Source organism: Balaenoptera ricei, chromosome 8 (assembly GCF_028023285.1).
Source record: "Balaenoptera ricei isolate mBalRic1 chromosome 8, mBalRic1.hap2, whole genome shotgun sequence".
Taxonomy (NCBI): Eukaryota; Metazoa; Chordata; class Mammalia; order Artiodactyla; family Balaenopteridae; genus Balaenoptera; species Balaenoptera ricei.
This window is the reverse complement of record NC_082646.1, coordinates 22,699,096-22,715,959: the sequence shown is the minus strand read 5'-3', so window position 1 is coordinate 22,715,959 and position 16,864 is coordinate 22,699,096. Positions and strand designations below refer to the sequence as shown.

Sequence of the window (16,864 nt, the reverse complement as noted above, 5' to 3'; positions counted from 1 at the left end):
GAACTGAAGTCCAGAATTGATGACTCTCAAACCGGGCAATTTTCTGGGGCCTATTTTCTCAGCTTGTGTTATTCCATAGGTGTCCAATTCATTGTGCTTGGGTAAGCAAAGCATATTTGAGTTTTAAACAAAATAGTTTAGCATCCATCAGTGTGCTAGTTTTTGTTTAGCACACCGAAGCTCGTCTAAGCCTGAGCTAATATCTAGAGATGATACGTGTGGAACTGACTTAATGTGCTTCTTTCTGCGCTTGCTTCCTTTATCATTTCTGAAGCCTTTTCACATAAACTATAAGGGAACAGATTTCTCCTCCCTATGCCAATAGGAGCCCCCTCTGATCTCCTAACTGGTAAAGTACTAAATCAAAAAAACTATTAACTTTCCGCTTCTCAAACGAGTAGTATTTGGATCCATTTCTAAGGAAAAAAATCTTGAAAACCCTAAGTTTACTTAAATTATTTTTATTATCATGTTACTTAAATTTACAAATATAAAGTAGGAATAAAATGTTCTTTTATTTATAGTTCTTATACAACTAAAAAAACCAAAATAGATTTACAAGTGAAATACAAATGAAACCACAAAACTAATACTACTCATATTAATATTATAGTAATTTAACATGGCAAATGATGTATTTTGCTGAGACTAATTATCCCTTGTATTGTGACTATGTTATTGCCTGCGAAAGCTCAGCTTCTTTTGAGTTCAACATGCTTATGCCACCAAGTGACCTATATTATCTCAATTTTCTCACCACTTTTCTGTTAGAACTACTGTGACAGTGCAGTCCTATGATGTGATTTGGCTTTCATTTTGTGCTTGAAAACACCATTTTCATTTTAAATCCACCTCTGTTCTTTTCTCATTATCCCAGAACAATAAAAGCAGCAATGAACACACATGCAAATGTAGGTATTGAGATCACGTGGCAATACCAGGTTATAAAGTAGTCATCCAAATAATCCAGAATATGCTCATGCAAATCTAAAAAATAATTATCAAAATGAAAACAAAATTAGGGACTTCCCTGGTAGTCCAGTGGTTAAGAATCTGCCTTCCAATGCAGGGGATGTGGGTTTGATCCCTGGTCAGGGAACTAAGATCCCACATGCTGTGCAACCAGTAAGCCCGCGTGCTGCAACTACTGAGCCCATGCACAACAACTAGAGAGAAGCCCAGGCGCCTCAAAGAAAGTTCCCGCATGCTGCAAGGAAGATCCCGCGTGCCACAACTAAGACCGGATGCAGCCAAATAAATAAATATTAAAAAAAAAAAGAAGACAAAATTAAAACCCTAGAGAACACATGCACAAACCTAAATTGAGAATTACTGTTCAGATCCATTGGTTCCCAAACTTTCACTACGATCAAAAGCCATATCTACTGTGTTTACTTCCAAGAACTCCATGTTTTTAAAAAAAGTCTCCTAAATTAGATTTATTAATAATTTTAGTTTTTTTAATTAATCAAACACATAGAATTACCATTTCAGAGCTTGTGATCACCATAGGTAGCTATCAATCTAAGCTGCTTAAATTATAGTTCAAAACAAACAAAGAGGGACATTCTAGTTATTCCGTGCTGCCCTAACAAGGGTAAATGGAAACTTCCCACTCAATTTTGTAAGAAAGCACTCCCATACCCTCACCTCCTGCCACTGCTGCCTTTGAGGACTCTTGGAGTTCTAGAGAGGTCAGTTTAGCCTTTCTTGTACAAGCAAAGTAGCCACGCCACCCAATTTGGAAGGATTAAAGCTTGCCCTAGTTTTGCTTGATTGTTGTACTTCTAGCATGCTAAAGACCTAAAAAATGGGAGGAAGAAAATACAACAGAAGGCACCATTCCAGTACCAAACTGAAAAGAAACACAAAAACAAGAGAGCAACATGTTTTTAACAGCTTGCATGGAGAAAGCGGAAAAAATATTGACTGGGGAGTTTGGATAGCACTGTTCATTTTCTCTCACCGCCCGCGTTATTTGTCTTACGGAGCAGGAGCCAGATACAATTCTGGCGCACAGGCCGGAGGAAGAGGTGGAGGGGTTTTGTGGAAGCTTGAGGATAGCGGGGAAATTAGGACTGGAGACCCTAATGGCTCAGGGCCAGGATGAAGTCAGGAGAGGCGCTAAATCTTTTTTCCTCCTGTCCTTGGGCATCCTCTTTGGTCCGCCTGAGTCCTAAGAGGGCACAGCATGGTTCACTCAGGTAAGTCCCCGACGCCTTCAGATCATCATGAGCAGGATGAATCCCTGCCCCTGTTTCTTTTGCCTGGGGAAAGGACACGCGGGCTCCTTTCGCTTTCTCAGCCCACCTGTCTTTTGGAGTTTAGAGCTGCAGCTTCGGCAACGGGGTCCGGGATGGGGCCTCCACCGGCCGGCCAAGCACTTGCTTCCTCAACCTCAGCACCAGCTGAGCATGGGTCTTAGCCCCGCCTCTCCGGGCGCGGGGCGGGGCCTGGGCGCGGGGCGGGGCCTGGGCGCAAGCGGGCGGCGGCGACCAAGCGGAGGAGAGAAAACATGGCGGGCGTGGCGGGGCCCGGCACCGGCCAGGGGGCAGCGTGCGGAGATGGGGACGATTCGCTCTATCCAATCGCGGTCTTAATCGACGAGCTCCGCAATGAGGACGTGCAGGTACTGGAGTCGGGCCGGGGAGCGGAGGCGGGCTCGGCCGGGCGCGTGGTAAGGAAGGGGGAAGGCCCGCCACGGGGCAGGGGAGGCCCGGGGATTGAAAGCTGGGACTCGGAGCAGAAACTTGACAGGGAGGAGGGGAGAGGTCCGTGAGGGATTCTGGTGGCTCGACCCGACGGGCCGGGAACCTCTCCAGCACCCTTTGTCCCGGCCCGCTGAGGCTTCGGCCCGGCGTCGCACCGGGTCCGGGGCGGTTGTTGGGGAACCGGCTTCCCTCCTGGGCCCTCCTTCCGGGCGGGGCGGTGGGAACGCCGCGTCCAGCCTTGGGCCGGCGGTCCCTGTAGCTGAGCGAGCGGGAGGAGGGCGGAGCGGGACCGCGAGGGGCTGGAGCGGGCTGCAAGGATACCAAGGCGCCCAGTGAAGTGCAGGTGAATGACTGCCTTCCGCTGGGCTTGTGGGGTAGAAATTAGGTTGGATGGCTAACTAACCTAGAGGAGGCGGTGTATCAGCTCTGATGGAACTTTTCTTTGAAAAGGCAGGGGTTGTACTCAACCGTTTCACCTGTTTCACCGCTGCCAAAGTTCTCTCTTTTTAAAATTGTCTCACTTTTCTGAATACTGTATTTTCTTTCATTTCTTTAATGGGCCCGTCAACGTGTTTCTCCTAAGAAATCTTCCTTTAGCTAATGAAGGCGTGTTCCACTGTTCTCGAGGTTCCTCGTAGAATAAAATCTAAATTAAAGGTTTTCTTCATTCTTACCTGTATGTTATTATCTCACCTGTTTGCGACTGCTGTCTTTTTTTAATTAAATTTTTTTTTAATGATTCATATTTTTTAAAAATTTATTTTATTTATTTTTGGCTGCGTTGGGTCTTCATTGCTGCCCACGGGCTTCGTTGCGGGCTTCTCTTGTTGCGGAGCACGGACTCTAGGCACGTGGGCTTCAGTAGCGGAGCACGGGCTCTAGGCACGTGGGCTTCAGTAGTTGTGGTTCAAGGGCTCTAGAGTGCAGGCTCAGTAGTTGTGGCACATGGGCTTAGTTGTTCCGCGGCATGTGGGATCTTCCCCGACCAGGGCTCGAACCCGTGTCCCCTGCATTAGCAGGCAGATTCTTATCCACTGCGCCACCAGGGAAGCATGCAACTACTGTCTTTTGGTCTAAATCACAACTGTTTCTTGACTTCGTTCTTCTTTCTACTTTTTTAAAGCTCCGTCTCAATAGTATTAAGAAATTATCAACAATTGCTCTAGCACTTGGAGTAGAAAGGACACGAACTGAACTGCTGCCTTTCCTTACAGGTAAGTGACTCTTTGAGGAAAGGCATGGGCATTTCTGTTTTCCAGTGGCTTTCAAAACTTTGACTATTTTTTTCGAATTTGTTACCCACAGTATTAGTAAGTACTAAACTGAGCCTGCTGTTTCCCATGAAGAAACAGGACAGCATATACTGTAATTTTGTGGCCAGACATATTCAGACCTTAACTATTTAGCTAATAGGAAAGTAATTGATATGGGATTATGGATTTCTAATTCATTCTGTAAAACAGATCCACAAAGACTCTTGATTGAGAAGGAGGAAAAGGCTGCCAGGACTGTGACAGACTATTAGTTACATGTTGAGTCTATTCCTAGTTTTGTGTGAGTGTCCAGCTCTGGGCCAGCTATCCTTGTTGATGAGTACTGGGTTGTTGTCTTTTCCAGATACAATTTATGATGAAGATGAGGTACTGTTAACTCTTGCTGAGCAGCTGGGAAATTTCACTGGCCTGGTGGGAGGTCCTGACTTTGCCCACTGTTTGTTGGTGAGTATATTCTACCTACTCTCCTTCTAGAACTTTTGCAGTATAAATGATACCTTGTTTGGTGATAGGCACACTGCAGCATTTTTTATGCAGATCTTTTTATGGATAGTCACAGTGTTAGCTATTGAGAGGATAAATAACTAGGCCCTTTGGACTCAATTAACCCTTTCTTATTTTTTCTGACTATGAATTAAAGAACTTCATCCTCTTTTTTGCCTCTGTAGATTTATTTGTTACTTTAGAGGTTGGGAGAAAAAGGATTTGATGGTTTTTGTTCATGGCTTTTTCCCCCTTACAGTGGAAATCTTAATGCTCATCTAACAATGTTATGGCTTTGGGAATGTTTATTAGTTTTGTCTTTAATTGTCTTTAACTTCTGCTTCTGACTTACTTTGCGAATTTGATGAATTCAGTTTAATTTAGTTGACATTTATTGAGACCCTATTATATCAGGCACTGAAGTTACAATGTTAATGTTAAAGAAGAGCATTATGAATGGAATGAGGCCTCTGTCCTTATGTGTCAACAAATAATTACTGTGCGTGTTAGATGGAAAAATCTGAAGCACATAAAAGGCATTCAAGTAATAGAGAAGGGAAAGGGATTAACCCAGGGTGATCAGGGAAGGTCTGTTGGGAGAGAATGTCTGAACTAGGTTTTGAAGGATGACTAGGAATTTGCCAGTTAGACAAGATAGGGCTGAATGCTTCAGGGCTTGAATATTGTCTGTATTATATTGCTGACTCTTGTGACTTCTGTCTTTACCTCTTACCTTTCCATGGAACTCCAGATATAGATATATTTAGAAAGATAGATATAAATATTTATGTTTGTCTTTCTCTATATATCTGCCTATGATTTTTCTACTTGGATGTCAAACAGGCATTTCAAATTTAACATCTAAAACAGAACTCCATTTTCTCCCCCAAATATGCCTCCTAATTAGTTGCGCCATTGCAGTAAAATGGCATCACTGTCTACCCAGTTGCACAAACCAAAACCTAGAAGACATTCTTGAATTCGCTTTCCCTCATTTCCCACATCTAATCCATTAGTAACTCCTATAGATTCTATATATATTCCAAATCAGTTCACTCTCCTCCATCCCTACTACCACCTAGCTCTTCATTCCTCTAGTCTTTCTAGACGACACGATCTTTCCTCTAGATTTTACTGCAGTGACTTTCTAACTAGTTCCCTTCCACTCATGCCTCCCGCCCCACCACTACAGTTCACTCTTCACCCAGCGGGTGGATCACTCACTGCCTGCCACGGCTCTTAGAAAATCCCAGATTTCTACCTTAGCTTGTACCTTAGTTTACAAAACTTGCCCCTATGAGCTTATCTCATGTGTTCCCTCATAATAACCTCATTCCATTCACAATGGTCTTCTTTCTGTTCTTTGAATAAACCAAGCTTATTGCCTTAAGACTTTTGCCCTAGGTATTCCCTATAATAAAATGTTTCTTTTTGAGCTTCCTGGGACTGTCTCTTTGTCATTCAGATATCAACTTTAATGCATCTCAGAGAGGCCTTCTCTGACCACTCAACCTGAAATTGCTTCCCCACTCACCCCTTATCACATCATCCTATTCTTTTTTTTTTTTTTTTTTTGACCGCACCACTTGGCTTGTAGGATCTTAGTTCCCCGACCAGGGGTTGAACCCTGGCCCTTGGCAGTGAAAGCGCGGAGTCCTAACCATTGGGCCGCCAGGGAATTCCCCTTATTCTAGTTCTTTACAGAACACTCAACACCATCTAGTTGTTTTCTTGATTAGTTGTTATCTTCCTCCATTAGAATGTAAACTGTATTCAATATCCTGTGATAAACCATAATGGAAAACAATGTATATATATGTATAACTGAATCACTTTGCTGAAATTAACATGACATTGTACATCAACTATACTTGAATAAAATAAATTAAAAAAAATAAAATCAAAAGACCAAAAAAAGAAAAAAAAAAAGAATGTGAACTCTACTAGAGCAAGGAAATTGTGGCCCTGTCTCTTCTGTATCCTCAGTGCTAGAATATAACAATAATTATCATTTTAAAAGAAAGAGTTTAAGAGCCTTGGAAGCATGGAACTGGTTGGACTGCAGGAGTATACAGTGTTGGTGCTAGAGTTGGAAGAAGTGGTGGTCCGGGGGCATAGGAAAAGAGCATGGAGAGATAGGCAGTGTTCACATCAAGAGACAGGAGCTTGCCTTACCCTGTAGTAGTGATAGAGATTATCCAGTGCTACTGCATGAGAGGAGGTCAGAGATGGCAGTGGACAGATCATGAAAGGCTTTTACAAGTCAGAAAGCAGTATCTTTTCAAAGGGCTTCGGAAATGCCTCTTAGAAAAGCTGAGTACTTTCTACCTCTGAGTATCAAATAATTTTTGAAATGTATTATTGGATAGACACACGTCTCTCCTTTGACTCATAATTGTGTTTCACTCTCCTGGTCAGTTCTACATGTGGGTTTTGTCTTTAACATTTGCACCCCATGGTATATGCTGCATTTGCCTGGACTGAGTGTAAACCCAGAAAGGCAGAGGTTCAGAGAACCCGCCCTCTGTCACTTTCTACTGGGCTGTGTTATATTCAGTCACTGATCCTAGCCCAGACCAACCCCTTTGGTCTCTTCTATTTCTAAAGCTGCAGGCAAGGTTTCCTACCATCTCTGCCCTCTTCACTTAATTGTTCTTTTGGAAACTCCCACTCTGTGTGTGGCTCATGGGAAGATTCTGGATGTATTCTGAAAAAAGGATTTTGTTCTCAGCCTTTTATAGGTTGGTGTGGAGACAGTGGACAGAGGTAGCGTCCACCTCCAGGAATGGCAGAATAATGATCCAAAGGCCGTGGACTCAGTGTCCTGATGAGATGTCCTCATGTAATTGTGGTGCCCAGCGTTGGTCATGTTTTTGCACTTACTCTTGAGGAAGTGTACATGATCCTGTCTGAATTTGGCTACAAAACTTTTATTTATTTATTGTTTTGGCCGCACCGTACGGCTTGTGGGGTCTTAGTTCCCCGACCAGGGATCAAACCCACGCCCCCTGCAGTAGAAGCACGGAGTTTTAACCACTGGACCGCCAGGGAAGTCCTGCTACATAGCTTTTAAATCTAGTGATTCAGCTCACAATAATATTAATATTGTGTCAAGTCTCTTCCACTGTGTCATTTGTAGACACCATCTGGGAATTGCCATCTGGGACGTGAGATCTTGGCTGTCCTACAGAAGTCGTGTCTTCAGGTTGGACGCACCATATGTTATCACCATGTGAACTGAAAGTAACCATTTGGTGTGATGTAGCTAACATTCTGGTTACATGTACCACCTCCCTTCAGTCACTTTAAAAGGTGATAATCTGTATCTAACCTGATTGAGTAAGTTTTCTCTCTGGTTTTCCGTTTTGGTCTATTCAGCCTCCTCTGGAAAGTCTGGCGACCGTGGAAGAGACTGTGGTTCGAGACAAGGCTGTGGAGTCCCTGAGGCGGATCTCCCAGGAGCACACTCCTGTGGCCCTGGAGGCTCACTTTGTCCCTCTGGTGAAACGCCTAGCGAGTGGGGATTGGTTCACCTCTCGCACATCTGCATGTGGTTTGTTCAGCGTTTGCTATCCCAGGGCTTCCAGTGCTGTCAAAGCAGAAATTAGACAGTAAGATATGGTATTTTTTTAGTTATTTGGGGTTATTGGGAGTTCACAGCTGACAAGTTACACAGTACCCTGTTACCAGTGAGTGACTGGTCTCAGGGTAGTTGGATTGATGACACCACTTTTTATTGTCCAGTTGAATATACCCGTGGGTTTTCCTTTGTTACTTCTATGAGTAGAAGTCTAATCCCTGATGTTTGTAAGAGAAAACCTCTGAAATTTCTGTGTGCGTTGGGGGATGCTTAATTAATGGCATTTGACAGGAAATACCTTCATTATTTCATTTGCTGCAGGCACTTCCGTTCCTTGTGCTCAGATGACACACCAATGGTACGACGTGCTGCTGCCTCCAAATTGGGTGAATTTGCAAAAGTTTTGGAATTAGACAGTGTGAAAAGTGAAATTGTTCCACTGTTCACTAGTCTAGCTTCCGATGAACAGGTAGGCTAACTCTTAGTAATTCAAGTACTCAGATATGCTCCACTTAAAATTTTAAGAATTTCTTTGGGTGTTTTGGTTCTCATGGTAGGATCCTTTTTGCAGAATTAATATTTAATTCTGGCCTGGATAAAGTTTCATATGACCCATCTCAGTGTCCTTATAATTCTTTCTTAACCAGACCACAATTTTCTTTTACATTAGCAGCTGTTAAAAGGAAGGGGGTGTCAAAGAGGAAATGGGAGCCATAATTAGAAAGGAAGACCAAAGCCGCATTAAAGGGTAACATACCTTTGGGCACTGCAGGCTGGATTGTCATGGGAGAGTAATGTTTCCTGGAATTTTTGGCTTTCAGATAAACAAGCATAGCATGTATTGGGAAAGCTGTTTGACCCTCTGCATACTCTATGTGAGTGTATAGGATGACTTCACTTGATAGCAGTTTAAATCCAAGGATCTGGATCTCATTGGTGTACAAATAGCAATAATCATACACTAGCAAGCACCTAAATAAATCTTTCTCAGCCTGTTTTAAGTCGTTTACACATGGGAAGTAATTCAGTCCTCACAACAGCCCCATTAGGTAGATACCCCATTTTACATAATTGGAAACAGGCACAGGAAATTGAAGTGACTTGCTCAGGGTTGCATAGTTAGCAGTGTTGGAGTGGGGATTTGAGTCTAGGCAGTTTAGCTCCAGAGTTCATGGCCTTCGCTGCTAAGCTGCACTGCCTCTCTGTGTGGTGCTTTGGAGGATCAGCCCCCAGAGTTCCTGGACTCCAGAAGAAGAGCCCTTCAGGTTTTGCCTAGTTCCTGCCCTAGAATCTCTTTATGTGTACAGGATCAAGAGCAGCAGATACATACCCATGAGTCTTATTTTCAGCTTCTAGATCTAAAGATGGTAAATCTTTCGAAAGAATTTTTTTAATTTATTAAAATAATATATAGAAAACAGCACAAAGTGAATATGCATCTTAATGAATCATTACAAGTTAATGTCATCTTGTAACTTTCATCCATGAAAGGAGATAGAACTTCGACAGCCACTACCCCGGAAGCCCAGCATGGGCTCCCTCCCAAACACAGCCCCGCTCCCCAGTTCCCACTCCTCACTCTCCACCCCCTTAAGACTAACACTTTATCTTGACTTTTGTGGTAACCACCTCCTTACTTCTCTTTGCATTTTTATTACTCATACAGTATAGTTTAAAACAGCACTATCCAACAGAAATACAATGTAAGCTGCTGTTACTTTTAAGTTGTGTAGTAGCCACGTTTTAAAAAGTAAAAAACAGGTGAAATTGATTTTAATAATATATTTTATTTAACCCAGTATATCCAAAATAACTATCATTTAAACATGTGGCACTAGTTACATTTCAGGCACTCAGAAGTAGCTAGTGAGTGGGTAGTGGTGGTCGCATTGGACAGTACAGGTTTAGAATCCTCATTTGAGATTTCGTTGATTACATTTCCAGTGGTATAATTTAACATTTTCTTTTGTCCTGCAAAATTGGTAGTTGAATCTAGAGTGGAGATTTGTGAAAGGGCCAGATAGTAAATATTTTAGGCTTTGTGGACCAGACAGTCTCTGTTGTAACTACAAAGCTCTGCTGTTGTATGTAGCACACTATAATACGTAAACTAATGGGCATGGTGCCGTTCCAGTAAAATTTTATTTACAGAAACTTGCTGCTTTTCAGATTTGGCCAGCACTTGCCCCAGCTCTGATCTAAAGGCTTAAGGAGAGTTAGGTTTGATATTTTGGGGGCAATAAGATCACTTCGTAGGTGGAGGTTACTTTTCATCAAGAGATACGTCTAGTTGTGGTATTAGCAGCAATGGATGCTCAAAAAAATATTGTGCTTAGTTGTAAAATACATGTGTGTATATTCACTCTGACTACTGATAGAATTGCTGCTCCTGCCTTAGTCATTCATTGAGAAAGTATTTATCAAGCACCTTCTACATATCAGGCACTGTTCTAGTGCTGGTTTACAGTGTTAAGCAGGGTGTACAGGGACCATGCTGTCATGGAGTTTACAATTTAATGAAGGAAAACAGATAATAAACAAACAAAACATTGGAGATAAATACTATGAAGAAAATAGAGTCGGGTGACACAGTGGTGGGGAGTGATTGTAGGGCATTCCTCTAGACTGGTTAGTCAGAGAAGGACTGTGAAGAGGTGGCATAAACTGAGACATGAAAGAAAAATGCCAGCCATGCCCTTTCCTAGGGTGTCAGAGCTCCAGGAAAAGAGAATTCCAGGAAGAGAGGACACTTAGTGTAAAGGCCCTGAGGTTAGAACATAGTGGGCGAAAGGGACTCTGATGAGAGACGAGTTTGGAGAAGATAAGCAGGGACCAGACTGTGGGGGACCTTTAAACCAGGGTGTAGGGTTTGGATTTTCTTTTCTAGGTGGAATGAGAATACACCGAGATTTTAAGCAGCGGTGTGATTTGATGTAATCTACATTTTTAAAAGATCATTCTGGCTTGTGGGTGGAAACTAAATTGTAAGGTGGGGTTGAGAGTAGAAACAGCAAGACAAGTTAGGAGACTTTTGTAATAATCCAGGCAGGAGACAGTGGTGAACTAGGGTGGTATAGTGAAGATGGAGAGGCACTGGAGATAGTTTTGGAGGTAGTCAGTAGAACTATGATTGAATTGGATGAAGGGAAGAGGAATCAAGATCTCTTTGATTTTTGGCTTGAGCAACTGTGTGGATGCTGGTGTCACTGCTGAGATGGAGAAGATTCTGGGAGGAGTAGCAGGTATAGGGAAGAAAATCAGGAGTTCTGGAAGAGAAACAGTTGATTAATTGAACAAATATTGATGGATATATATTTCCATAGATGATGGTAATCCCTTGATTCATCATAATTTTTGGAATCTGAAAATAGCTGTATAGCCACTACCAAGAACCTAGTTCTGCCTTTTTTAGCCTGTTCCTTTAGATAGAGTAGTATCTTTGGCGTAGGATAAGTTATTGTTGATCTGTAAACGTGTAGTGTTTCGGAAAGTTGGAGTCGCTGTTATCCCTTGTGTGTTTGCACATGCCTAGATAGACACATATAGGAATGTTACATATATAAAATATTTATATATGTATGTATATACACACATACTCTTAAAGTTTTTGTCTTGTTTCTTCTGGGTGCTCAGATGTTTATGTATTTTCAGTTCCTACTAATATGTTTATGATTACCAAATCTATGGTCTCAATTCCCTATTTTTCATTGATTTGTCTAATTATATACTTCTACTTGTGCAAAGGACACATAGGTACTGCGTCGATGCTTGGTGGTTTACATTTGGGAAGCTGAGTTCATTAATCCCATACCTAATTTCTTCTGCTGGGTTTTCTATGTTTGGCTACCTCAAAGTTATTCTGTCCTTGATCATCAACACTTAAACTGAATGTTTTTTTTTTAATTACTTTTAAAATTTGTTTTCCTATGTATTTTTTGCTAAGTCATTATCTCTTGCCTAAACTCCTATTACTGCCATCCTACAATGAGTATTTTGAAAACTGAGCTTCCTAAGTCGTTCCCTTACCCTTATCCCCTATTCTCTTTCTCCGTTCTGATCTGTTGTAAACAACTTGTACAAGCATTGTTTTCATTTTTATCCCTCAACTTCTTATAGTGAGGATTTAGAGACATCATTAAAATGTTTTCTTTTCTCAGTCTTCACATTTTATTTTCATTTTCCTTAATCCTGCACTCTAAATAACGTCATTACTTTGCTGTTCGTTCAGAGGACAGTCATTTCTGCCTTTATGGCTTCGACATGCCTGCCATTCCAGGCAAAGGGAGCAGCTATTTCAAGACATAAAGACATGAGCTGCATATAGTGGGGTTTTTTTTTTTTATTAAATGATACCCACGGCACTACCACACACCACACTCTGCCGCGTGGCTCTCAGTAAATATTATCTGACTAACGGAAAGGAATTTTGTTCATTAGGATTCAGTGCGCCTCCTAGCTGTGGAAGCTTGTGTCAGTATTGCTCAGTTACTTTCTGAGGATGACCTTGAGGCTTTGGTGATGCCTACACTTCGACAAGCAGCAGAAGATAAATCTTGGCGAGTTCGCTATATGGTAGCTGACAAATTTTCAGAGGTAAAATTGTTGCACTGACATTTTTTGAGTACTAAAGAAAAAAACCAGAAACCCTCAGATTTGCTGTTGTACCAAAAGTTTCTGAATTGGAAGTGCTCATGGCAAAAACATATATAGATCTTCCTGGACTCAGGATGGGGTTATGTCCCGATAAACCCATTGCAAGTTGAAAGTGCATTTAAAACCTGCTGGACATCATAGCTTAGCCTCGCCTACTTTAAATGTGCTCAGAACACTTACATTAGCCTACAGTTAGGCAGAATCATCTAACACAAAACCTATTTTATAATAAAGTGTTGAATATCTCATGTAATTTATTCAACGCTGTACTAAAAGTGAAAAACAGAATGGTTTTACATGTATCGGTTGTTTCCCCTCGTGATTACATGGCTGACCGGGAGCTGGGGCTTCCTCCCTCTGCCCAGCATCACGGGAGGATTGTACTGCATATCACTAGCCTGGGAAAAGATCAAAACTCAAAATCTGGAGTTTGGTTTCTACTGAACGTGTATTGCTTTCACACCATCCTAAAGTTGAAAAATCTTAAGTCAAACGATCATAAGTTGGGGACTGTCTGTACTTGAAGATTGCTCTGTTTTGTGTGTTCGTGTTATTTATTTTGTTTAGAATACATTAAAACCTGTACAAATTCTTTCATAGCTCCAGAAAGCTGTGGGTCCCAAAATCACCCTAAATGACCTCATCCCCGCCTTTCAGAACCTACTCAAAGACTGTGAAGCTGAAGTCCGAGCAGCTGCTGCCCACAAAGTAAAAGGTTAAGGCATCAGTTTATGTTGTAGTTTATGTCATTCACTTTGGTGCATTTTTTATGTCAGTGAATTTTGTATTTTTTTTGTTCTAGATTATGTTTTCAAATAAATTTTAATGTGTTGAAATGTTACATTGTCACATAAAGCTACTCCCTTTATATTTAAAACCAAACAGCTGTGTTACCCTGTTTCTGTTTTTAGGAAAAAAAAAAAAAGCCATTTCCAGGTTGGATTGGTGTGGTACACAGTGGCATATAGATTGACCAAAAAGTGCATTTAAAATAAGCCAGTTTTCCTCCTTGGAGCTTACTTGCTTAAACATATGATTTGATTTAACTTGAAACTGTTGATAAAACCAGTTAAATTTCTTCATTTGGCTCCTTGTAATGGCTCTATGTAAGCATTTTTTTTTTTTTTTTCTATTTACCTCTTTTAGAACTTTGTGAGAACTTGCCCATGGAAGGTAGAGAGACCATAATTATGAATCAAATTCTGCCCTATATAAAGGTAAACCTAACTTTAGTTTATTTTTTGTTTCACTTTGCCCTATATGAAGGTAAACCTTACCTCAGTTTTTGTTTGTATCAATATTACCTTAAAGCTCTTTGAGTTTAAACGTGGACCAGGGATGAATGGGACAGATATGTTAACATGTGACATTGTTATTTATTACTTATTAGTGCTTTATAAGTATAAAGTGCTCTTTGGTGCATAGGTTTATATTATTTGACAGATGGTCTAGGAAACTTTATCAACTAATCAATACTGAAATAGCGCTGTCTTTTAAAATTCCTTGTGAAATGGTATGGAAGTTTCTGTTGTCTTGCAAAAAAAAGAAAGCCTTTTAATTTTGATTTTGTTTTAGGAATTAGTATCTGATACAAATCAACATGTCAAGTCGGCTCTAGCTTCTGTAATTATGGGATTGTCTACAATTTTGGGCAAAGGGAATACCATTGAACATCTTCTACCTCTTTTTTTAGCTCAGTTAAAGGATGAGGTAAGTCTGGCTATAAATTTTGTTGTCCTTTGATAGTCAGTGATTTGGTTTGATTTTTGTTTGGGGTCTCACTGAGATAGAACCCAAAAAAGTAACTTATTCTAAACCATTGACAATGTTTGGGCATGGGGTTATAAGTTCCCCAGAAAATGGGCCATTTGATACAGACTTAAAAATGTCTTTCCATCTTCTCTGCCTAATTCCTGCTTATATTCGCTGCTTTTTTTTTCTCTTTAAACTTAATGGATCTTTGTTTGATAAGTTTCTTTCATTTAAATCTAGATATAATAATATCAAAATTATAACGTTAGCTAATATTTATTAACACCATGTGCCAGGCATGATCATAAATGCTTTGCATGTATTATTATTACATGTAATTCTCACAACAGTCTTATGAGGGTGGGTCTTATTATTATTCCCATTTTACAGATGAAGAAGGTGAAGCACAGAGGTAAAATAACTTACCCAGGGTCTCAGCAGTGGTAGATCTGGGATTTGAATGCATGTAATTTCGTAGCCTATGCCCTTTACCTTTCTATAGATTTTTCATTGAAAGTTCTGGTTAAGATCAGTTAAATTATGTGCTTTGAATTATTTGTGTACTCAGTATTAAGTATTTCTTCCAAGACAATACTTTTTTCACCCGAGTCATACTTTCTTATTTTAAAATTTATTTACTCATTGTGGTGGTAGGAGAATGTTGGGCAGAGAACTTGATCTTTACATGTGGTCTTTTGGGGCTTGTGTACTTGCAGTGTCCTGAAGTGCGTTTGAACATCATCTCCAATTTGGACTGTGTAAATGAAGTGATTGGAATCCGGCAGCTCTCTCAATCACTCCTTCCTGCCATAGTGGAGCTGGCTGAAGATGCCAAATGGAGGGTCCGGCTGGCCATCATTGAGTATATGCCACTGCTGGCAGGCCAGCTGGTGAGTATGGGTGCTCTGTGAACTGAAGGATAGCATCAGATAGTGGAGCAGATTTACCATGGCAAGTAGGAGGCCCAAATAGCTCCTATGGTTATGTTCATTTAGACGCATGAACGTATGGTCTCTCTTAGTTGCCTGTAGAGTGGTTTGCATTTTCATCAGTGCATTAACTTCTTTTTTTTTTTTTAACTTTATGTATCCTTTCTTTTTTTTAAATTTAATTTTATTTATTTATTATTTTTGGCTGCATTGGGTCTTTGTTGCTGCGTGCGGGCTTTCTCTAGTTGCGGCAAGCGGGGGCTACTCTTCGTTGCGGTGCGCGGGCTTCTCATGGCAGTGGCTTCTCTTGTTGTGGAGCACAGGCTCTAGGCGCGTGGGCTTCAGTAGTTGTGGCATGTGGGCTCAGTAGTTGTGGCTCGCAGACTCTAGAGTGCAGGCTCAGTAGTTGTGGCGCACGAGCTTAGCTGCTCTGTGGCACGTGGGATCTTCCCCGACCAGGGCTGGAACCCGTGTCCCCTGCATTGGCAGGTGGAGTCCCAACCACTGCGCCACCAGGGAAGCCCTGCATTAACTTTTAATAAAAAGGTATCATAGAAACACATTTCACCTCCCCACTATCTGAAAGCAAAGCCATAGAAGAATATAATTAATTTCTTGGTATATGTCACATAGATTTTGTGCTACTAAATGTCTCTGTGATTTAAGGAATATTTATCTCAGAAGAAAGGGAAGTATGGTTTTGAGATAAATCAGTTTTGACTTTTGCTCAGGAAAGCTTCCCTGTTTGCCTATATTCTGAGCAAAATGTCTCTGGTTACCACTTTTCCTACATTCTGGTTAAAGGGAGTTGAGGACTCTCCATATAAAAAAGGGGTGTTGAAGTTTGTAATGCTAGTATTTTGGCCAAAGTCCACATTATCACATTACTGTTTGAGATTCATGGATAGTTGTACTGATCTCAAATTAATTAAAATTTCAGTGCTGGGTTTTATAGCCACATCCTTTCCATTCTTTTTTAGTAGATAGCCTCGTCAGTTCTAAATTTGATGTGCCCTCACCATGTTGGTTGCACTTACTGTAGTATATTATAACTGTCTGTTAAAATCTAGTTGAGGAGATAGACAACTGATCTCTTTTAGGGCAGGGACTGTGTTCAGTGTCTTATTTCCAGTGCTTACCATAGTGCCTGGCATTAATCAGGCACTTAACATTTGTTGATTGTTGAGAAAATGAATACCTGAAAATTTTTTGAGAAAGCTCGTAATATGTCAGTTTATAGCCAACATTACTACAGTTTGTTTCCCCTCTTTCAACCCCACTTCTGTTCCTTTCATATCATAGCATATGGGATTTATTTTTTCTTTTCTTGGATCACTGAATTTGTATTGTTATTTTGGTATACTTAGTTTATGAAATGTGTCTTGTGTCTTGTGCATGTGTGTGACGTCATGTGTTTTATAAAATGTGAAGTGTCCCATTCTTCAAAATGGATGCCAAAGATGATCATATACAGGTTTCCCC

General features: G+C 40.9%; 1 protein-coding gene across 3 annotated transcripts in view; it reads left to right on the top strand.

The window, feature by feature from the left end:
- The first annotated feature begins 2,504 nt into the window (after positions 1-2,504).
- PPP2R1B (protein phosphatase 2 scaffold subunit Abeta) overlaps positions 2,505-16,864 on the top strand; it is a 35,957-nt gene continuing 21,597 nt past the window's right edge. For 2 of the 3 annotated variants that reach the window (XM_059930419.1, XM_059930417.1), the window contains exons 1-10: positions 2,505-2,629; positions 3,835-3,925; positions 4,329-4,429; positions 7,847-8,079; positions 8,370-8,517; positions 12,486-12,641; positions 13,302-13,416; positions 13,848-13,918; positions 14,277-14,411; positions 15,170-15,343. In XM_059930419.1, the coding sequence (XP_059786402.1) occupies positions 2,516-2,629; positions 3,835-3,925; positions 4,329-4,429; positions 7,847-8,079; positions 8,370-8,517; positions 12,486-12,641; positions 13,302-13,416; positions 13,848-13,918; positions 14,277-14,411; positions 15,170-15,343 (1,338 nt within the window). In that variant the 5' untranslated portion in view covers positions 2,505-2,515. The remainder of the gene's footprint in view (positions 2,630-3,834; positions 3,926-4,328; positions 4,430-7,846; positions 8,080-8,369; positions 8,518-12,485; positions 12,642-13,301; positions 13,417-13,847; positions 13,919-14,276; positions 14,412-15,169; positions 15,344-16,864) is intronic. The other variant, XM_059930418.1, reaches the window with a different exon arrangement.